A 23,180-nucleotide genomic window follows, 5' to 3' on the forward strand; every position below is an offset into this window, starting at 1 on the left:
CTAATCTCCTTACTTCAGCTATAATCTCCTGTTCCCCTGGCTGCTATTTCAACCTCATTTCCATTTAAACCTCCCTTCCTTCTAATTTCACCCGCCTCCCTCTCAATTTATTTGCCTTGTATCTCTCCACTTCCTATTCCTTCCTGTTATTTCTTTTTATAAGATGGATCATGCATCAATGTCCGATTGTTTTGAACTGAGTGAGAGCAGGCATTGCCATCTCCACAGCCGCTAACCTCCTTGCTGCCTGACTTTATGGCGACCATGGCTTTTGAACCTGTGGCACAAGAAATAGTAGTCTCCAAGACCATAATGACTTAAGAAGCAATACTAAAAGCACAATGGTGGATAGTTGAAATGTGTATTGGAGAAGAATGGCCCTGAAGCAGGTTTTACATTCACCTCTCACTTCTTTGCTATTCTCTAAATTTATGGAAGATGCAGTAGTTGCAGTTGCCAGAACACAGATAGATTAGGCAACATTGACACAGGTATATTTGGTTCTTCTGAAGTCACTGTACTGCAATGCTGCTGCAGTCATGACTCTTCCTTCAGACCCTTTCCTGTCAAGATCTCTTCCAGATCCAGAGTAAAATGTTTTATTTTGGGGGGGACGAAGTGATGGCCAAGGGTTCTACCTCGTATTGCAGAGTAAGAAAGAGTGTGAGAGATTGCCTGGTGAAATTCTAAATTCCCTTTGCCTCACTCAGTGGTGATTCAAAGACTCCGACTTGTTTAGTGCCCGATGCGGGATGACACTGTTCATACTCAGTGAGACTTTCAGACTAGATAACTCTCTGCACAGTGCTTAGTTTGGAAAAGAATGAATGATGATGCCTGAAGCTTTGCTCAGAAACAAGCTGTTGCTCTATTACATATCAACGCGCAGACTACTAAGGCTGCTTAGTTTTGAATCTACCTCACACATCTTTAATCGAGATAGGGAAAAAAAGTGCATTCCCAAAAGTGAGTGCCAGATGACCTCACCTGCAACCACTGGCTCAAATTAAGCCATGTATTTGCATTCTTACTTATTCAACAGTGATATTTACTGAGCAAAGATGTGAATTAAGGCTCTTCGTTTTGTGGGTGATGGATACTCTTTATATAAAGTCTCATTTTCAGGATCTCTTTGAAAGTGAAAAATGTATTTATTTTAATTGTGAAGCCTCCTAACACTCTGTTAGAGGTAATGCAATGAACTACTGGCAGCCTGACTTAACTGAAATTTTTACTTAACTATAACATCACTTGAACCTTTACTTTGTACAGTGAATTTCTACTTTTTTTTAACGTAAATTAAGATATCCTCACCAGACCTAACAATAACGCCACTTTAACCTTTGAGTTATTTCAGTGAATTTCATGTTTCTTTAAAAAAAACTCAAAGGAAGAACCTATTACAAGAGATAACTATAATGTCACTATAACCTTTGGGCCCAGATTTACTAAGTGCTTGTCGCCTTGTGCTAAGCAGATTCTAATGCATGCAAACTAGGTTTTCCCACTCTTGTCCTAATGCATGGGTAACATATTGGTATTACAAAGCACATGCTGTATTACGCATCATGCAGTGTACCACACTGTTTGAATGCACCAGAATGCTATGCATGGTCCTAGCAGGTGCAAAATGTCATGCAATGACATCAGTATATCAAAAGTGGTTGGAACTAACAATTGTTCCCAACCATTTCCAGCCATGGAGGTTAGAGCCAACATCTGGTACAGAGAAGGAGGAAGAAATTACAGTATCTTTCACCACAGAGTTACTCTCATCGATGTAAGGGAGAAGGCCATCCAATTATACAGATTGAAGGAGAACATCTTGCATTTATTGTAGAAGATTGGTCTAAGTTTGCATTCATCAACTGGTCATTTACATGCTATTCCACCACATGACAAACTAGTGGCAGTACTTCATAAATTGGCATCTGGGTCCTTTCAGAGCACTTTTGCCAGGTTTGCGGGTACTTCAGATAGTGCTTTTTCTTCATTTTTGCAACCTGTCTTGGATGCCATTGCTTGCTCCGATATGAATTTACCTTAAATAAATGAAAAGACAAATGGTGTTTGGCAAAACAGGAACAAGTTTGGTTAGTAAAACGCTGTGGCTGAGCGAGTCTTGGCAGAATACATCTGAGGAAGGTTTCTAGGTGTACAACATTTCGGCTGACATTATGTACATCTGTGAGGTACAATAAAGTAATTTCTGCATTCATGAAAAGCACCTCAGTCATAAATTACCAAATTTGGTCACCTGATAAGGACACACATGGCTCTCTGCCTTGGGGGAAGCTAGTGTGGGCCAGTGTGTATGTGTCCAGATGTCCAGCATGAGGAGTGGGTTATCAATATGTGTGGTGTGCAAATTGTGTCCTGATTGGGTGTTCCTATCTACATGTGTTATCGAGCTTTGTGATATTTTTGGGGAACACAAGCCTTTGCCAAGCTTGGTTTTTGGAGGGCCAACTTCCTCTGACGTGTTTGTGGTGCAACTATCTATCTGTGCGATCAATTAGGAGTGCCCTGTGTGCTCGTTTAACTTCAGATTAAAAGAGACCCCACCGGTGACCTGCCATTTGATAGGCATGGGTGTGGGTCGCAGGACCTGCCTGCCCACATATCTCTGACGTGGAGTTGATGCGGAGGTCAACTTGGGTAAATCTGACAGCAATGAAACAAGTTCACTGGAACTCCTGAAAAGAATGTGGCAGTCACTGGTGTCATTTTTTTCGACATTCTCAACATTGTGCGTACTGTTGTCATAGCGTACATCAATATTGTCTTTACTGATATTGACATAGTTATGCATTCCAAGATCATAGCGTACACAATATTGTTTGTACTGATAACACCATTGTCATTTGTACATGGATTATGGCATAAATTGACACTGTTACTGACGGTATCAGCTCGGTTGTGCGGGCACAGGTGATGGCATACGTTGACATTGCATTTATTTGTAATGCTGTTGCTGGGCGTCACATATCACAAATTGATATCATTTTTACCCTTTGCAATACTCTACCTCCTCTAGTTGATTCCTGAACTACTCCATCCTCTTCATATGTCATGACAGGTATATTATTCAAAAGTGTGTATGTGTCTGTAGTGTCTGTTTTGTTTTCCCTAACTATGTGAATATTACCTAATTCGAGGACTGCGGTTTTACAGCAGGAAACCCCCACTTGTAGGAACCCACATAACCAAAGTACAACAATGAAAACTGGCATCATTGACATGAATAGTTTGGGCACCCATAGGGGGAGCCATGAAAAGATGCTATGCAACCAGTCCTGCCCGAGGCACCTTCCTCCTTCATGTCGGCTTGCAGATCATACAGTTCTTAGATGGCACAAGACAATGTCCCATGTCATTTCTGAGAATAAAAGTACAACAGGAAGCAGCAATCTTGGGACACATTCTACCGTCCATCGCGGTCATCAAGTCCAACACGTACCAATGTTGCATCACCATAAGGCGGGTGGCTCTCATTTCTTCCTTGAGAGTGTTTAGGTCAAGCTCAGTATTATTTATCATTTTATCAACTCCCACCTGATTATTGGTCATAGTGAAAAAGGTATTGACCCGCTGGTGTTTACTTGAGATTCCGTGAACAGTCTAAATTCTTCTGCAATGTCCTTATCCTGAATCTAATCAAAGTAATCAGCAGTTCTTCGTCTTGAAGACTGATGCAACAGAGTTGTTTTTTTCTGTAATAGATGTTGAGACAACTCAGACAGATCTTTTCCATGAATGACCTGGGGTGTCTATGCTCACGAAGGTGCAGAGGACCCACCATCTCTGTATGAGTTTGGTATAGGCAAGGTCAAAGCTTTGCCACTAGAACTCCATCAGTGTGGAGGTGCCCTATTGCAGGTCCGATATGTGCAGTATCCCGTCAGTTTTCATAACTGCCCAACAGTATAGTTCCTTTGCCTCTGAAACATAAAGAGTACAGTGTAAGTTCCTATACAATTAGAGGTTGCCCCTTCCCCTCCAAACATGTGTACCTATTAGTCTCGCTATCCCAGGTTTCTTGACATGAGTTTTCTCTGCAGGCATTGGACCCCTTCCCATGGGATTCATTTCCCCCAGTGTGATTGATGTAAGCTGCACTACACTGGAATTCCATGACCGGGCTTCACTTGTCATTAAGGAAGGTGCCCCCAAAGACGTTAAGGGCCACCCTGGGTCTGCAGTCGGAGGCGGGAGCAGATGTATTTGTGCACTGGTACTGTGGTCTTGTTACCTCCAAAAACCTGTTTCTACAAACTCCGGGGGCCAATCAATGTTCTCCCCTATGGTGCCCCTTCTGCGCATCTGGTCTACCTCGGATTGGATGTCGCTAGGTTCGGTGAAGAAATATATTGCTGTGGATTTGTTCTCATACTAGATGATGTTTACTATTGTCCTGTTGGGTTGGATCTTAGCCCTGATCCTGCATAGGTACACATGGATGAGGCACTTTGCTCTTTCAGGGCTATCTCCTGGGATAGGTAAAGCCTGTCTGCCCCTACGGCGTGGGGATTCAGTGAACATAAATAACATGATCTGTTCGTAGTTTGAGTGCCTACGATGGTAATGTGTTGGTACTAGGTATTGTGTAAGAGTGCGCTGTGTAGTGCATGAGAAATTCTAGCACTTAGATCAATGTAAGTGTATGTTAGGTGAGAGAGGTCTCTGCACATGCATGGTAAGAATGCTGAAGTAGAATTTACGAGATTTTGCATATATCTAGTTCTGGAGGGGATCAAGAGCACCCCGGCTAAATAGATCTTGTACAGAAATAGAAAAGTACACAACTTAACTTTAAAGAACATTTGTAAGCTGTAGGGTGGTCTTCGGGTGAGGTGTCAGCCGTCTGGGCACCCAGAGGTGTCTGGTCTTGGTGCAGTGCAAAAAGTGTCTCTCAAAAATTGTGGCAAAAGTCAATTGGTTATTTGAGCGATTGGCTTTGTGAAAAAAAAGTCCTTTTGAAAGCTTTGGTCAAATGAATGGTGGGCCGCGGCAGTGTTGGGCCACTTTTAGCTCAATCCCAGGATAAGCGCTGCCGTTTGTAGGTTAGCTTGGAAAAATCACATCCTTAGGCAGTTATCGGAAAAGTACCTGCATTTACATTTTATTGATGTGCTCGATGCAAGGAAAGGTTTTGAACTTGTGAGCAAATGTTTCCTAATGGTGTACTGAAACGAAAGTGTTACAGTTTTAGGAGGATGGTGAGTTTTAAACTGTTTAAAGGCTCTTTGTATTTTGGGACCCCCTCTCCTAGCTACGGTGGGGACAGTAATCTTTTTCTGTGGTCTGTTAGAAGAGCCTTTATCTGTTTGATAGTTAGTCTGGGAGGTGTGCACTGACTCATCGCTTTCGGCGGTACATCAGAGAGGTGGAGGCAGGCTTCCCTTCCTTCCACCTTGATGGCAATCGGTTTTGAAAATATTACTCGGCAAGGCCCTCTGAACTTGGCCTGCTTCCACATCCATACAAAGATGCAGATGTAGACTGCTTGCCCTAACTGAGGTGTTTGGTAGGGTAGGTTGGTGTCTGCCCCCAAGCATTTCGGTGGTGGACCCGTTTGGTCAGGAACTTAGCAGTCTTAGTTAGTTAATTGAGGTAAACACGCAGCTTATCCACCAGTACCTTAGACCTTGCTTTGGTGCTTGGTTTTGTCCTGGTCATTGTAATGGGTATACCTATTTGTCTACCTGTCAACATTCTGGTGAGGTGTGAGGTGGTGATTGAGATGGGTGCATTCCTTAAACGCAGAGGGGGCTAGGGGGAGGTTTTCACTACCCCTGGGTGTGATATGAGGTGTAATTCAGACTTTGACGAAATAAGGCATAGCGTGTCTCTGGCAACGAGGGTTGAAAGTTGTCAGGTTATTCCTTTTCCGCACAAAGGTCTGCTTTCTTTGTCCACAAAGCTGATAGTGACAGACTATCTGGCTCAATTAGCTCTGTGTAGTACACAGAGCATCTACTCTTCTTGGGATGTAGGATGTAGGAGAGGGGGTTACATATTTTTGGACAAAGTTATAATTTTTTCTGCCAAGCTTTCTCTCTTAGACTTTTTTAGATTTTTCCATTTTTATGCATTTATCAATATTGTGTTGGAGTTATATTTTGCAATAAGTTGCATGTCTAAATAGTTTTGGCTGGCAGGGGTTGCAGCCACCCCCCCCCCCCCCTGCATGCACCAACCCTACTTGCGGGAGTCTGACTCTTGCAGGAGCGAGAAGGCCCAAGGGAAATAAAGCTATTTGGGCCAATCAGAATGCTCTATTTTTAAAATGATGTTCCCACAAAACTCTGACACCTTTCCAAGCCCAACTGCCAAAATATACAAATTTTTTTTATCCTTCATTTCTCATAAACTACTGAATGGATTTACAACAAATCACAAAAATCACAATCTGTGGACTAAGATCCAGCTTCCTGACAAATGTGGTGTGGTTCAGTTCAGCAGTTTTTGCTGTAGCCAATCTTAAAGAAGTCTAGGGAAAATGCATGTGGATTTTGGCACCACCGTTTTTTTCCTCTCAACTCCTGCTTGACAGATCGCCCTGAAACTTTCCATTCACAAATTAAGTAGCACTTTTTGGAATGTTTTGTGGAGATTTATCACACAGGGCCAAAGTTATTACCAACACAAAAACGCTTTTCCTATGGAATAGCAATCCTAACTATTACTACCTAGTAAGGACCAACTTTTCCCGTAGAAAAAGCTTTTATTGTTTTCCTTATAACTTTGATGCCGTTTAACAAATTTTCACAAGATTTTCAAAACCAATTTGCCTCTCAGTTTAGCTGCTATAAATAAAGTTTTGGGGTGATTCATCAAGCGGGGGCGAAAAGGAAGAGGGATCCAAATAGATTTTTCCCCATGCAATGTCTATAGAGATTTTGCATTTTTTAGACACGGCTACAGCTCGAACCGCCGAACAGAATCGGATCAGATTTGGCAGAAAGCTGGATCTTGGTTTTGAAAGGGAAGGTTTTGCAATTTGGTGTAAATCTGTTCAGTAGTTTAGGAGTTATTAAAGAAAAAAAATAAATAGATATCTAGGGACACAGATCCTCCACGGATCCCCCATGGGGGGATCTGCGGGAATCCGCAGGGGATCTATGGTTCCGGCGGCAAAACAAAGCCATTATTGGTTGACCGCAACCTAACAGGAAAGTTGTGCCCGCCATTTTGTTTGTCGCTTGGCCTGGATGCATGCGGGGAATGGGTTAGCCGCAACCCCTACCATGCACAGCCAAAGGCCTGTGCGGCAGTGGTTATATTAACATATAGTAATTGTATATTACCTTACATTAAACTATAGAAATTCACTGAAAAAAACAAAGGTTACAGGGACATTATAGTTAGGTTCATGTCTTACCCAAACAAAATCTTAAAAAGTCAGTGGTTATAGTTGTACGTTTAGTTATACTTAGCTGAAGAAACTATAACTTGTGCTGTTAAGTAAGTTTAGGCCACAAGTTATAATTTCTTAACAGAAGTATAACTATAACTGCCTATTTCTATGGTTTTGTCTGAGTAAAATGTGAACATAACTATAACGTTCCCTGTAACCTTTGTTTTTTTTCAGTGAATATATATATAATATCTATATATATTACCTATTGGTGGTTGCCAGTAGGTAGTTGTAGTTATAGTTAGGACTTGATTTCTATTTAAAAAAAATTGATTTGACAATAACTTTGGTGCCGTTTGACGAATCTTCACAAAATTTTCTAAATTAATTTGATGTTCACTTCAGCTACGGTCTTAAAAATTGCGGGGTGATCCATCAAGCGGGGCTGAGAAAAGGGGGGAGGGGGAGTCCAAAAACACTTTTTCTCTATGTTAATTTCCATAATCAACTTTAGACACTGCTACAGCCCGAACTGCGGAACAGAATTACAGCAAATTTGGCAGAAAGGTAAGAAAGCACTCTTTTTGTTAAATGGTGTAAATCTGTTCAGTAGTTCCTGAGAAATTTATTTCACCTATACTGCCTTTCACATACCCAGTTACTCACCCATACTGACATAAGCACTCAATCACCGACTCAATCAATCAGGGGATTGTAAAGCGTGCTACTCGCCCGTGAGGGTCTCAAGGCCCTGGGGGGCTAAGCAGCTGCATTCAGTCGAAGAGCCAGGTCTTGAGTGTCTTCCTGAAGACGTTCAGGGATAAGGGGTGTGCCTGATGTTGGTTGGGAGCTCATTCCAGGTCTTGGCCGCGATGTAGGAGAAGGCTCTTCCACCTGTTCTGGCTCTGGGGATGCATGTGGTTTCAGTGAGGGCAAGGTCTGCGGATGGGAGGTTTCTCTTGGGTATGTGGAAGGAGAATCTCTTGTTGAGGTATTGGGGTTCGGTGTTGTGGAGGCATTTATAGACATGGGCGAGTATTTTGAAAGTTACTCTCTTCTCGAAGGGGGGCCAGTGGAGGTTCCGCAGGTGTGGGGTGATGTGTTTGTGTCGCGGGGCGCCGAAGAAGAGTCTGGCTGCGGAGTTCTCTTTGGTCTGGAGTTGCAGAGCAGAGACTTGTTGATCCCGGCGTAGAGAGCGTTTCTGTAGTCCAGTCTGCTAGTTATGAGTGCGTGGGTGATAGTCTTCCTTGATTTGGGGGGATCCATATGAAGGTCTTTCAGAGGACGCAGAGGGTGTTGAAGCAGCTGGAGGCAACAGCGTTGCCCTGTCTGGTCATGGAGAGGGCGTAGTAGAGTATGATGCAGAGATTATGGGTGTTGTCCGTGGGGGTGGAGGGACTGCCAAGGGCAGTGGGCCACCAGGTGTTGTCCCATGCAAAGTGGGAGGGTCCGAGGATGAGGACCACTGTCTTTTCCGAGTTGAGCTTCAGGCAGCTGTTACTCATCCAGGATGCGACATCCGTCATTCCTTCCTGGAAATTGAGTCTGGTGGTGAAGGGTCCTTGGTAAGGGAGAGGATGAGCCGGGTGTCATCGGCATAGGATACTATGCTGAGTCCATGTTGTCTGACGATGGCAGCGAGGGTGACCCTGTAGATGTTGATGAGCGTGGGGCTGAGAAATGAGCCTTGGGGTACTCCGCAGTTAGTTTCTGTGGGTTTGGAGAGGAAGGGTGGCAGTCTGACTCTTCAGATTCTGCCTGTGAGGTGAGGAAGGAGCAGATCCAGTCGAAGGCGGTTCCCCTGTATGCCGGTGTTGTGGAGTCTGGTGGTGAGTGTGCGGTGGGAGATGGTGTTGACCGCTGTGGATAGGTCCAGTAGGATCAAGGCTGTGGTCTGTCCTTGGTCGAGGAGGATGCTGTCATCAGTTGAAGCGAGTAGGACAGTTTCGGTGCTGTGATTGCTGCCGAATCTGGATTGGGCGGGGTCGAAGATGGAGTTTTCTTTGATGAATTTTGTTAGTTGGGTGTTGACGGTCTTCTCAGTGACTTTGGCCACGAAGGGGAGGAGGGAAATATGTCAGTAGTTCATGAGATCCGTGGGATCTGCTGAGGGCTTCTTGAGTAGAGGACTGACTTCTAAGCGTTTCAAGTCATCAGGGAAGATGTTGGTCTCAAGGGTTGCATTGATGGTGTGCCGTAGTTCCGGAGCAATGGAGGTGGCTGCTCTGTGGAAGATGTTTGGGGGGGCTGGGATCTGTGAGTGCTCCTGAGTGGATGCCTTACATGGTTGAGATGGTCTCTCTGGTGGTGACTGGGGTCCAGGAGGAGATGGTGGGCTGGCTGCCATACACTCAACTCACCCATGCAGCTTCTCTCATATGCACTACCTTCCCCATACAGCCACTGACTCACTGACTCACTGATTCATACAGGCAGTCACACACCTTCTCACTGACAAACACAGACACCAAGACAACCATGGAAGTAGTCAGACAACCAATCAATCACACATATAGCCACCCACATACCCACTAACACACTCATACACTCACTTAGACATCAACTGACAGACAGATACACACATTCTCACTACCAGTCACTCACCCATACATTCACTGAGATACATAATCACTCACTTATACAGTCAGTCGCGCGCCCACTCAGTCATCCATACAGTAACTCATACACCCCCTGATTCACCCATACACCTCGGTATAAATAATATTTAACACTCATAAACTTTTTTTAAAATACTCAGTCTCTGGATGATGTCATCAGTGATGTAATTTGAGATGTCATCGATGTCATCAGTGAAGTCAGTGACCATGTCATGAGTGATAAAATATTTGAGGTTATAAGCAGTGCATTGCAGGGGCGCCAGTTATAGTTAACTCAGCTAACTATAACGGACAAATTTCCCTAGTTTTGTATGAGTAAAATCTGTCCTTAACTATATCGTCCATGTACCCTTTGTTCTTAAGTGAATTTCTAAGGATTTTGTAATGAGTAGTCATGTTTGCAGAGTGGCGAAGAAAGGGGGCTGGGCCTCCGACCAAGTCTCAGGAATTCCACTGCGTAGGAGTTACCGGAGGTACAAGGAGGGTTTCTTGGCCCCCAAGGTCCCTCTGGAGCCAAGGGGACGTTATCCCCCAACTAGTAGTATGCCAGGATGCACATTTGCAGAGTAGTTTTGAAAGGGGGTGTGGCCTTTGGCAACTTCTCAGCAATCCTGCTGTGTGAGACTTATTGGAGGTAACAGGAGGGGTAGTTGGCCCCCAAGTGTCTAGTTGGGCTGTCCAACCCTACCTCTCCCATAATAATCAGTGCTCTGATGCTGAGATATACCCCTGAGCACCGATTCAATTTGGCTTTTTTTACTTTCACTTTTGTGATGGAATGACATCAACATGCCCAGTCCGCAGATCTTCATTCCAAACAACAACAAAATAGCTCAGACTGCTCTGGAAGCCCTTCCCAAGCAGCTTGAGCCTCGGTGGAAAAAAAACGAGAGGCCTTTCTAACCTTCTCCAGTCTTGGCCAATACCTGATAGGCACACTGAGGAGGGAGTGTAGCCATCGGTCATTGCCGATGGCCGCACTTAAGGGGTTAAGATTTTTACCCTCATACCATCTGTGTATGAGGCCAGTTTATCAGGATGGTTCCCAAATTGTACATCCTGTAGCTACCTAGGATTCAAGTCCGGAACCTGGATCCCAGTCTGAGTCTTATTTAGTGTACCCAAAAGAACAGCCATAGGACGGAGTCAAAGGTCTTTTCAGCGTTGTCCGACAGTAAAAAGGTAGGGTTCTCAGTATGTCCACTTTATTTAGGAGGTGTATTATTTGTTTAGTATTATTGCTACAGCCTCTCTCTGGGATAAAACCTGTTTGATCCAGTCCACCAAGCCTTGCACGTATGGCCTAAGGCATTGTACCATGATTCTTGTGAAAATCTTTGAGTCAACATCCAGTAATGATCAGGGACAATAGGATGAGCACTGCTTGGGATCTTTCTCGGGTTTGGGTATAACAGTGTTGACCGCTTCACATATAGTGAATGTGAGGGTGCCATTCCCGGGGAAGGTATTGTAGAGCGGTGTCAACAGCGGGGCATAATCAGAATATCTTATAGAAGGTCAGCGTAAAGCTGTCAGGGCCGAGTCCAAAGCATTGCAATTTCTAAGATAACTTCTGCTATTGCGATTTTAGCCTCTAAACTGTGGTCTGATGCAGATTAAGGGAATGCAGAGGGATGTCGTCAAGATAAAATTGTATATTCGCGAACTGTAGTGCATCCGCTACATATAGGTCTGTGTGAAAAACAGCAGAACCTATTGGCTACACCTATGTGTGTTATGGGCTCCCTCTTGTGTTTGGCAATTTGCTCTACTGGACTTTTCTTGCTTTTTGCCCTGCAATTTACAGGCTAGTAGTTCAACCCATTGCCCCCTCTGTAGTATTATTGTTGAAAGTGCAGGAGGGCAAGTTCAGCCCTATTCATAGCCAAAACATTTAGCTGTGGTCGGGTGAAAGAGAGTTGGTGCCAGGCGTATCGAAAGACGGATTACTGGTGGGCCCCTTCAATGTCTCCAACCATCTTCTCCAGTTCTCACTTTTTATTTCATAATTTCCTGTGATAGTGATTTGAATTTCACCCGTTACTGCTTTCAGTGTGTCCCACAAGAGTAAAATTTGTGTTCCAGTTGTGTTGTTAGTGCATAGGTAGTCTGTGATGGTATGTTTGACCTTCTCTATGAATGTCAATAAATAGAGATCAAAAAAGAGGACCCCTGGGTACCGAATGTACAGGCAGAAAATCAGGAAAACCACTACATGTATCTAAAGAGCAAGCAGACTGCCTGTTAGAGATCTATTGGTGGAATATCTCTCCGTACCTAAAGGATGCTTACCACGTCATCCACGGAGTCATAATGTGTGCATGTTTATCGCACAAGCCATATTTTCTAATCAAACTTAAAGAAAATCATAAACAACTTCGTCCAGAGGAGGACCATTTCTGTTGTAACAAAAGATATATACAATATTTATTGTAAATATCATGTAAAAATCCATGTATCTATACTTATCACAGTGTATAACATGATGGCAATACTAAAAATCACAAAAAGGATGATATCCTATAAAGTTTGGCACCAGATCAATGCCCAGTAGTGCTCAACTTTACATGCCCAGCACCTCTCACACATTCATTGACACCATACTCTCAACCATACCAACAACCCACTGAAGAAACCATTTCTTGACTATATGCATGCAAAGGAATTGAACCTTTGAAAATATTTCACTGCCAGATTTGTTGCTTCATTTGTCTATCTATCAGTATATTTTGCCTGAAGTTATTTGGTTTTGTTCTCTCCTGTCTTGTTCATCGTTTTTTTTGTTGGTATGGTTGATAGTATGGTTTGAATGAATGTGTTGAGAGGTGTTGGGCATGTAAGAGACAGACACCACAGTCCAGTTCCCTGAAAAGCATGAGCTGTGCTACATGCTTTGCTGGAGTGAAGAACCTCGAACATTAAAACACAAGCTCTTTACCATGGGTGGTATTGTTGTTATGAGCGATATCATCCCACCACAGTATGCCCCTCAAGTATAAAGTCCCAGTATCTTCATCCTTGTTAAAAATAATCTGTAGGTTTTAATTGAGTGTCCCTGCCCCAGCAACAACAACATAACAACATGTTCACAATGTCTCTCCCCCTTCTGTGGAGCGCCTTTATGAGAATAATGACTGCTAGTCCAGCCCAAAGGGTCGGTCATTGTGTCTGTTTGCATGGACATGTGCTCCCTCCTTCTGCACCTGCCCATCAATCCTCCATGACCTCAAGGTTCAAAGACACTTTATTCGGATAACATTGTATCATAAAAGCACAAAGACACAACAACAGGCAGGTTAAAAATAATAAAAACCATTAGCAGCATACAATATACAATAATCTTTAAATTCAAAAAAGTTCATTAATAGATAATATGAAAGCTCAGGGATTAGACCTGATTTGACGTGCTCGAAATGCCATTCTCATAAAAGTGCCTGTGCGAAAAATCAGCTCTTCATCGACCAGGGTAAGTAGCCTCAAGTAAGCGTTTTCCAGGCTGATGGGCATACGCTTTTTAAAATACAGGGTTAAGATTCACTTAATATACTTTAAATGATATTTACCAAAAACAAAAAGTGTAAAATAGATTGGCCACTCTGGCCATCACACGGACAAGGTATGCGATCAAGGTTGGCATGGTGACCGAGGGGAAAACATAATACAAATTTAATAGTGCCTGCCCTTAGATGAAACAAAAGGCTCCTCTCCCAATGGCCCATAGGGAGGGCAATGCAATTAGCCAACTGGTGTGTAGAATTTTCAATAGCTATGTAGCAATGAACAAGGGATTTTTTTGATTCCTTTTCAATCCTTTCTGCTCTGTATAGCGAATAGAGCCCACTCCTAAGCTCATTTTTAGGTCTCGGCTGGCGATAGCAGTACGCATGCCCTGCTCTCAGCATTCAAGAGCTTCTGGAAATCAATACCATTGAGGAAGGGGACTTGAAGCCCCGCCCCCTCTTCCTATTCGCTTGCATCATAGCTTAGGCTAAACGCAGGCTTCTCATTTTAAAGGAGGCATCTTGGTCCCTCCTTGTTTTGCCGCCTTGTCTCTTTTTGGCCCCGCCCACCGTGATTGGATCGTGTACTCGCTGAGTTGCACGCTCTCATTTATAAGTCTGGATGCACTTTTTCATTTTGAGCGTGGGCCGCCTTGGCTGAGCTTGTTTGTTCTGCCTGTGTGACTTTCTTTGCCCTCTTGCGCACGTCTCTTGTCTCTTACATGTGCTGCTGAAGTGATCACCCCACTCCCACCTTGTGTGTCCGTCTTCATTTCACCAGATTCTCTGCGGTTATTGTCACGCCTTCATGCGTGACACCTCAGACAATACCAGCCAAAATAAGCACGTTCCTCCTGTGAAATAAAGCACGCCTTACAATGTGCGCGCAGCTATTAGTATTCGGAGCCCGGCCCATGCGGCATTGTTACTGTAATGTTCTTAGATTCTTCTCCCACAGAGACCAGGACGCCAAGGTGAGTAGAACAATGGTTTTATTCTCCACAACAATTACGCTGCACAAAAGAGCGCCGAACGTCTATCCTAGCCAAGCTCCGGTCGCTACTGCCCGTTCCTTTCTCCTCGCGCGCTTTCTCTCATCCACTGCGCGCATGCGCCAACGTTCCGCTCTTGCTCCGGCGCGCCGCGTCATCATGCCGGGTGCCGGAGACTAGAACGCAACACCACATATCTCCTTCCTTTCCAATAACATAAACATGCAATCAAAGTCCTGCTTCAAAAGTCACTCATATCATAGTCTTTGAATCGAGGGGGCAGGTTGACTGCCCTCCCGGCACGGGTTCGCCTTACCGGTGTGGGCTCTTCTCTTCCACCTTCTCTTGGAAGATTCCTCACTCCCTCACGTGTGTCATCTTCTCTTTCCCCAGCCGGGGTCATGTTCACCATTGCTCCTTCGTCAATCCGTGTTTCCTCATTCTCATCATTGTCCTCTTGAGCAGGTCTTTCTTTCTGCCCCTCATTCCTTATCACCGTCTCTTCTTCTCCATAGGCATGTCTCAGGTCTTTGGTCTCTTCTTCCTTGCCGGCCGGCCACTGCATGATCTTGTTGACTTTTGCCATGCGGTCTTGGGACCACACTCTCCCATCACTTAGCAAGACCGCTCTTCCGGACACTTCTTGGACTTGCAAGGGTTTGCTGTACTTGCTTTCGCCTTTTCTTTGGAGAGTTGCAAGTTTAACTCTAACCCATTCCCCTTTTTCCAGGGTGGTGTCTTTGGTGTTATGCTTCTTATTGAAATGTGCAGCGTACGCTTTTTGGGCCTTCTCCAGGTTGTGCTGTACCACTGCCGGCGACCATTTGCTCGTCACTGTTTTTTCTCTCCACACCACATTGTCTCTAGTAAAAGGGAACCTGCCTCTTAGAATTTGGAAGGGGCTGTATCCTAGTACTGTCGGGGTGATTCTGTATGCCCACAGCATGCCCTGAACTTCCGTTTCCCAGTCTTTCCCTTGCATTATGGCAGCCTATATGGACCCCATCAGCACACGGTTGAACCGTTCCACTTGTCCATTGCATGCGGGATGGTACATTGCTGTGTGTTTGGACTTTATCCCGTTCCTCTCCATGTCCCATTTATCCGAGGTGAACTGTGGCCCATTGTCACTCAATATTGTTCTTGGTATTCCTTCCCTCAAGAACAGTGAGGTGAGAAATCTCAACACTGTGTCCGTGTCCATGGATTCTTGCACATCTATCTCAGGCCATTTAGAGTATTTGTCTATGACTACGCACAGGTATTTGGCAACCCCTCTGTTGTCAAGGACAGGACCTAATATGTCCACTGCTATATCTTCCCAGGGGTTCTGGGGTCGTTCAAATTCCCCCAACGCAGGCCTCAGCGGTCTCAGTACTTTATCCGCTTCTTGGCACTGGACACATTCCCTCACTTGCTTTTCTATCTGACTGTCCATTCCCGGACACCAGTACATTTGTTTCACTCTCATCTTCGTTTTCACAATGCCGAGGTGACCTTCATGAAGTTGATTCAGTAGTACGGTATTAGAGTCACTGGAGGTATCATTTATCTCCCCGGTACATGAAAATGCCTGAGTCACTCATCGATATTTCCTCCCGTATCTCGTAATATTTCCTCAAATCCGCTTTGAGGTGCCTTTTTTCTGGCCATCCTGATATCAGATATTGTTTGACTTCCTCCAATTCACCGTCCTTCTCATAGGCTTGGGCCCATTCATGCCTGCTGATTGTCCTCTCCGAGTCCGCCATTTCTGCCACCATCTCGTCAGTGTCAGGTGGAACCGCCGGTGCTTCCTCCATGGCAGAGGCTCTGCTCAAATAGTCCGCTACTTTATTCCTTGTCCACGGCAAGTATTCCACGTCGTATGTGTAGTCTAGTAACTTGAGTGTCATCTTTGCGATACGTGGTGTGGCTGTATCGTGGCCGCAGGAGGTTAACACCTTGACCAAGGGCTTATGGTCCGTTTGTAGTTTGAAGCGGGTGCCCCAAATGAATTGTCTAAATTTTCCCATGGCCCATGTGACCGCCAGCATCTCTTTTTCTATGACACTATATTTCTGCTCGGTGGGGGACAATGCCCGTGATGCAAAACTGATAGTCTCCACTGTGCCATCACTCCTTTCCTGTGCTAGTACCGCTCCCAATCCTTTTTCACTGGCATCCGTGTCAGTATGGTGCTGCCCGTTGGGTTGTATCCGTGCAGGGGTACTGCTCCACTTATGTCGGTCTTCAGGCCCTCGAATTCACTCTGTGCCTCTTCATCCCATTTGAACGCTGACTTGTCCCTGATGAGCTGGCGGAGTTTGTGAGTCTTGGTAGCAAAGTGTCTTACGAATTTACTATAGTTCTCCGCCATTCCGAGGAATGACCTCACTTCTTCCTTGTTGACTGGGCTCTGGCATCGCAAATGGCTTTCACGTTTTGTCGTTTGGGGGCTATACCTTGACTCCCTATTTCATGACCTAGATAGGTGACAGATGACATGCCCAGCCTGCACTTACTCCACTCTGCGGTGAGACCCCTTTCTTGCAGCACCGATAGCACCTTTGTCAGTTTCTTGTCATGGTCTTCCTGGTTTGTTCCCATGATCAGGATGTCGTCCTGAAAGTACTGGACGCCTGGTAGGTCCTTGAATAGGCGGTGCATTAACTTCTGGAACACCGCGGCCGCTGAGGCCAGCCCAAACGGCATGCGGCGGAACTGATAACACCCGAAGGGTGTGATGAACGAGGTTAGCTTTCTGCTCGATGGGTGCAGGTCAATCTGATGATACGCTGATGTGAGGTCAATTGTTGAGAACCATGACACTCCTTTTGTTCTTGCCAGCATTTCTTTGATCCTCGGTAGGGGGAACTTCTCCACTATTAAACATTTGTTGAGCTCGCGGAGGTCCACACATAAACGAACCTTGCCATTTGGTTTCCTGGCTACGACCAAGGGGGCCAACCATTCGGAGCTGTCAATCGGTTCTAGTATCCCATGTTCTTCTAACCTTTGGAGTTCTTGCTGGACTGTGTCTTTAATAGCGATAGGGATGTTCCTGACCTTGTGGGACACCGGGCGGGCGTCCTTGAGGAGTATTTTGTGCACAAACTTATCCAATTTTCCAACCGTGCCTCCAAACACTATGGGGAAGGCCTGCTTCAATTTTTCTTGCTGTGGCCAGCGGCTGTCTTCCGTCAAGAGGATTTGCTCCTTGCCACCCGGATCTAACTTAATTCCCAGATCACCTTGGTCTGTCCAGCCCAGCACAGAGGGTCCCCGCTCCGCCACGTATAGCTTGCAGATCGCAGATCTACCTCTGAATTCAAATTTCAAGGCGCGGAAGCCTACCATGGGAATTGCATTGCTGGTGTATGAAATGGGTCGTATGTCTGGTGGGTGTAACTGTGAACCCAGGGTGGGCACAAAGTCTTCCTCCCATACTGTTCGCTGTACAATGGAGTACAGAGATCCCGAGTCAATTTCTATGTGCACTTTCACTCCCCCTATCAGCATGTCCATGCGTGGCTTGTCTGAGCGCTTGTCCGTCACCTCCAACACTTGGTCCTCGACACATACGACCATGTCGTCGTCTTCCGGTCTTCTTCAGCCTGGTCTTCCGTCAGGGACTGCCCGATGCACTTCACCATGGCTTTCTTCCCTTTCTTGCTGCATACTTTTTCAAAATGGCTGACCAGGCCACAGAAGGAGCATCTGGCGCGAAACGCTGGGCACAGTTTGTCTTGCGCAGAGTGTGCTGTACTCCCGCACCTGTAGCATGAAAATTTGCTATCCGTGGACTGTCTTCCTGGTGATGCCTGTTTTCCTGTCCACCTGGAATCCTGCCTTCTATCTCCTATGGATCCCTTTTGCCTGTTGGCCGTAGGAGCCTCGTCTATCTTGTTGACCATCTGCCTCTGCGAGATCTCCTTTTTGGCCGCCTCTGTGCAGCGTTGCCATGGCAATTACGTCTTTGAGGGACGCTTCTCACTGTGCCTACAACTTGTCCTGGACTGACTTGTTCGTGGTGTGCATGACTATTTGGTCTTTGATCTATTCGTCTTGTAGTTGCCCATATTTGCGCTTGATGGCCAGACGCCTCAAAGCTGCCACGTAATCATCTATTGATTCTCCTTCTTCCTGCTTCCTTTGTTGGAAGTTGTACCGGTCGATGGACACGCACACCGCCGGACGATAATGGTTGTCTAGGTCTTCCAGAGCGTTCTTGAAGACGTCATTATCCGTGTCTGGTCTCACTGCTGGCACGATGTTCGTGAACACACGTACCCCCTCCGGGCCCAGGTTATGCAGTAGTAACCTCTTCTTCCTAGCGCCGGGGAATGGCTCGCCATTCTCATCCTCCAAGGCTTCCACATAGTTTTTGAAATACTCCCTCCAGTCCTCCCACTTCATCAGGGGTTCACCCGGTCTGGGTAGGAAGGGGATGGGCGCTGTTAGGGATGTCATTTGGTTGCTCATTCTGGGCGCTGTTCCCGGACTTCCGTCTCGGTTCCCCGGGCTGCCTGGTGTGTTGGGGCTTCCTTCTCTGTCTGACTTGTCTCCCTGGCTTTTGGGACTGCCAGGTGCACTGGCACTTCTACCTTGTGTGGTGCTGGGGAGGTGTGCTGCTCCTTCCTCCCTATCATCGCCCTTCTTTCCGCCAGGGTATCCACTGCGTGCCCCTCCGCGCGCTGTGCTGGCTATGACCTGTGCTTTATGGTTTGGGACCACGTGTTGCTGGTGGCTGGGTTCATGCGCTGCTGCCACGCTCTCTTGTAAATAGCGCTGTGAATCTGGGCTTGCTCACATGTAGTGCCCTACTCCACTGTCTCTGACCTGCTTTATTCCTTGTCTCTTGTAGCTGGTCCTCTCTGTTGCTGTGTAGGGGTTGGTGGGGTGATCCCAGTCCTCGTCGCCACTGTAATGTTCTTAGATTCTTCCCCCACAGAGACCAGGACGCCAAGGTGAGTAGAACAATGGTTTTATTCTCCACAACAATTATGCTGCACAAAAGAGCGCCGAGCGTCTATCCTAGCCATGCTCCGGTCGCTACTGCCCGTTCCTTTCTCCTCGCGCGCTTTCTCTCATCCGCTACGCACATGCGCCAACGTTCCGCTCTTGCTCCGGCGCGCCGCGTCATCACGCCGGGCGCCGGAGACTAGAGCGCAATACCACAGTTACAGCAGTGTCTGCACGCCGATAAGATATAACTGATGTTTTCACTGCTGTCATTTCTTTATTTTTTTTCATCAGGTCTCCTCATACCTTACTCGCAGATGGGAAAGGCCAGGCTCTGGCTCAGTCGAGGTCTCTCGGTAGCACAAGTCCAGAGCTGCCAACTAAAGCTCTGGGGAACCGGGTTCGAATCTGGGCGTGGTCTCGGCATCCTGTGATTCTGGGCAATTATTTCATCTCCCGGTGCCAAACAAAAATGAATCCGTCGTAATGCAACTAGTGCGTCATGTAAACATCCTGAGATTTTGGGCAATTATTTAATCCCCCTGTGCCAAACAAAAATTAATGTGTTCTTATGTAATGTAACTGGTGCGTCATGTAAAGCCTCCAATACCTTTGGGTCGAGCTCGCGCCATGTAAAAACTGCAAAAGAAAGAATGAAAAGTTTATGAGGAGACGTGCTGCGGAGCACGTACAGGGGTAATTAGCACAGGAGGGTTTATCAGTGGACGAGGTCAGCAAAAGCCGAGGGGCTGGGCGATCACGCCTGCCACCGGGAAGATGCCCTGAACTCGCACATGCCCCTCTGCCTTGTTCAATGCTGAAGGTGCGCTCTCGCTGAACAGCGATCATTTGAAGCTCCAAATCAGGCCCCGGGGCCCCCAAGAGGATCATTCCTCGGCAATGGCCATTGCGCCAGCAGCAGGAACGAGGAGAGGAAATGAGAGAAAATGAATTAAAGGAGGACAGGGCATGAAATAGACAAGGGAAGGAATGGCAAGCTCAAGAAAAAACAAACATTATCATAGCCAATAGGTCTCGCCTTTGTAGACCTTATAAGTCTTTATTTTTTATGTACATCTGGTACCTGTAGTTCTTCTTTAAATCCTAAAGACCGCACTGGAGCTATAGAGAAACAGCCAGGGTGAGCTACTCAAGCTGTCATTGGAGATAAGAGGATATTGCTGTTGTCTGTACTATAGCTCGTACAAATTGAATGAAGCATTGCTGCTCCTTGTACCGAACCTGCTTGTTTGAGCAAAGCTTACATTGTTGTCATTTCCTCTCTTCCTTTCTGTGGTGCTGTAACCATTGTCGGTGTTAGAAAAGCTTGCACTCATTACACCGCTAGGCTCGACCTAAATAGGAAAGGAACAGAAGACACTTGAAATCAAGCATTAAAAATGCAATAGATCTTGCCTTTTATTAAGTTAAAGCCATTTGCTTTGCTATTCAATACCATTAGCAAAGTAAATGGCTTGAACCTAATCAAAGGCGAGACCTGTTGCATTTTCAATGATTGTTATTTGTAGTCAATGCTGTGCTAGGATCTGAAAATATTCTTCCCTTGTTGGCGCTGCATAAACTCTGATGCACCCCTGACACCCATGGTATTTCCTTCACTTTCACGCATCCTATACAATCGCTGATAATCTCTCTCGTTAGAGATGTGGCTGGGTTTTTCCAAACCGATAACCAGTAAAAGGCAGTGGGGGCCCTAATAAAATCTTCGATAAAATGTAGGTCCAATACCACTTGTATTGTCTCTTGTTCCTCCCCCTTGGACTGCTGCTAGTCTGGCATGGTCACCTTTGTCCTTGGATTTTTTAAGCTTTAAGTCTCTTGCCACGCCGGTGTCCCACTCCCGCATGACCAAAACTGTGGTTGCACCACCCTCCAGATTACAAGTTTCCTCGTGTCTGGTGGCCTGTTTTTGGAAGTCCCACAGCGTTGCCTCTAAAAATGGGCACTGCAATGGGAATTCTAAATACAGTTCCTGCACAGAAGAAACTGGGGTGCATGCCCACAGGGGGACACATGTTTTGCCCCCCTGCATGCATCCCCATACATATGGACAACAGGGGGCCTTTTAGGGCCCCCTTTGTTTCAGGACTGCCAGCCTTTTCATGGAAGAAAGACCACCATGTCACCGCTGGCAGTCCTGAAACATGTAATATTCATGGCTGTGCCGCAGCTGCATCACCAGCATATTTCTTAGCCCCTGACCGCTGCGACCACCAGGGAACAGCGGCTGCGGTGGCGCCATGGTTACTTGACCACCAATGTTGTAATTGGGCGGTCGGACGGCAGGTGTGTCAGTGGCTGTACCATCACTGCTGCGCCCCCGAAGACTGCCAGTTTTCAGACCGCCAGACTCGTCATTTGGCCCTTAGTGTCATTGGTAACAAACCCACATGTTATTTTATGATGGGATGCTGCTAGATCATGAATACTCACTGAACATTCATGAAAGCCTCACCAATTCAAGTATGTGGCATAATCAAAGAATATTCAAATACTCTTGGATTTAAATCAATAGTACTAAAAAATATCTCTTAAGTAGGGGTGTGCGGAATTTGCGTAGTCGTGCTACGCAAAGCTTCGAGAAATGGTAAATAATCTCTGCAAGCACGCAAAAGTTCCGCAAACATGCTGAATTGCTTGTTCCGCCCGTTCGCAATGTTTTTTCCTGTTCGCGAACACTGTTTGCGTGCTCGGGGAGAAATATCTTGCGAACGTGCATTTCGAAAGCGCGAACAAGGAAAAAATTCCCCAAAATCGTGGAATTTTCAGCAATTCCGCGTTCTACGCGGAACACAATATTTCCCAAATTAGCCAAATTCCACGAGCAGGACGTAATTTACCACCCAGGCCTACTCTTAAGTATTCGTTGTTCAAATTATTTGAGCACAATCCAGCATAGGGAAGAGTCCTAGATGACTATATTTATATGAATGGGCTGCAAGGATGTTCTAACACTCATAAGCTAGGGTAACTTGGAAGGCACCAGAGAGATCTGGAAAGGATTTGTGTGTCATAGTATACTTTTCTGCAAGTGGAGTAGATGCAAAATCTGATTGAACTTATTCTGGATTTGTAAATTTTCTTTTGAAAACAAACTGTCTTACTTTTTATGTGTCTGGGGTCCGAACTATTCTCATTGTAATTGCTATGTTTTTTAGGAACTGCGAGCTGGAGATGCTGTGTGCAAGCAAGTCTTCAAAAAGGTTCAATGATGCCTTGTTGAACAGCCTGCTGTCCCAGAAGGTAGAAAAAAGACTGCAAAAGATGACTACCCGGCCATCTGCTACGGGAAGTGAACATCCTTAAGTGCAAGAAGAACACCAACAAATGCCCATCGTCTTACATGCGATCACATCTTTTCAACAATGGCTTGTATTTGTATTTAGAATGCTTTTTTTTCAGAAAAACAAAATGTACAACAATGGTTTAGAAATGAAATATAATAACATGTGCTAGTGCTAAAACACCACTAGGTATGGACGTGTATCATTTTACTACATTGAATAAAAGAATGTGGGTGCGCTTGGATCACAGTAATATGAATTTACAAAAGTTGCTAGATATTTACAATCACTAATTGCTACTAAAGGTTTCATGAAAAAATATACAACTCTACCCCCATTAATTCTGATAAAATGCTAATAGGAGGAAATACTACTTTAAAAAAGCAACAAAACCTGTCTTTAAAAAAGTTGTAAAAAAACATAAACCCTTCTTGGCATGTAACACAATAGCAGGAATGAAA

At 45.5% G+C, this 23,180-nt stretch overlaps 1 protein-coding gene across 1 annotated transcript in view; it reads left to right on the forward strand.

Annotated features, from left to right (window-relative positions):
* The window catches only part of RBP1 (retinol binding protein 1), a 109,992-nt gene extending 87,088 nt beyond the window's left edge, over window positions 1-22,904 (forward strand). The window contains exon 4 of the mRNA XM_086943783.1: window positions 22,594-22,904. Coding sequence (XP_086799909.1) covers window positions 22,594-22,647 — 54 coding nt within the window. The 3' untranslated portion in view covers window positions 22,648-22,904. The remainder of the gene's footprint in view (window positions 1-22,593) is intronic.
* Window positions 22,905-23,180: the final 276 nt, after the last annotated feature.

The sequence above is a fragment of the Lissotriton vulgaris genome, chromosome 11 (genome assembly GCF_964263255.1).
Source record: "Lissotriton vulgaris chromosome 11, aLisVul1.2, whole genome shotgun sequence".
NCBI lineage: Eukaryota > Metazoa > Chordata > Amphibia > Caudata > Salamandridae > Lissotriton > Lissotriton vulgaris.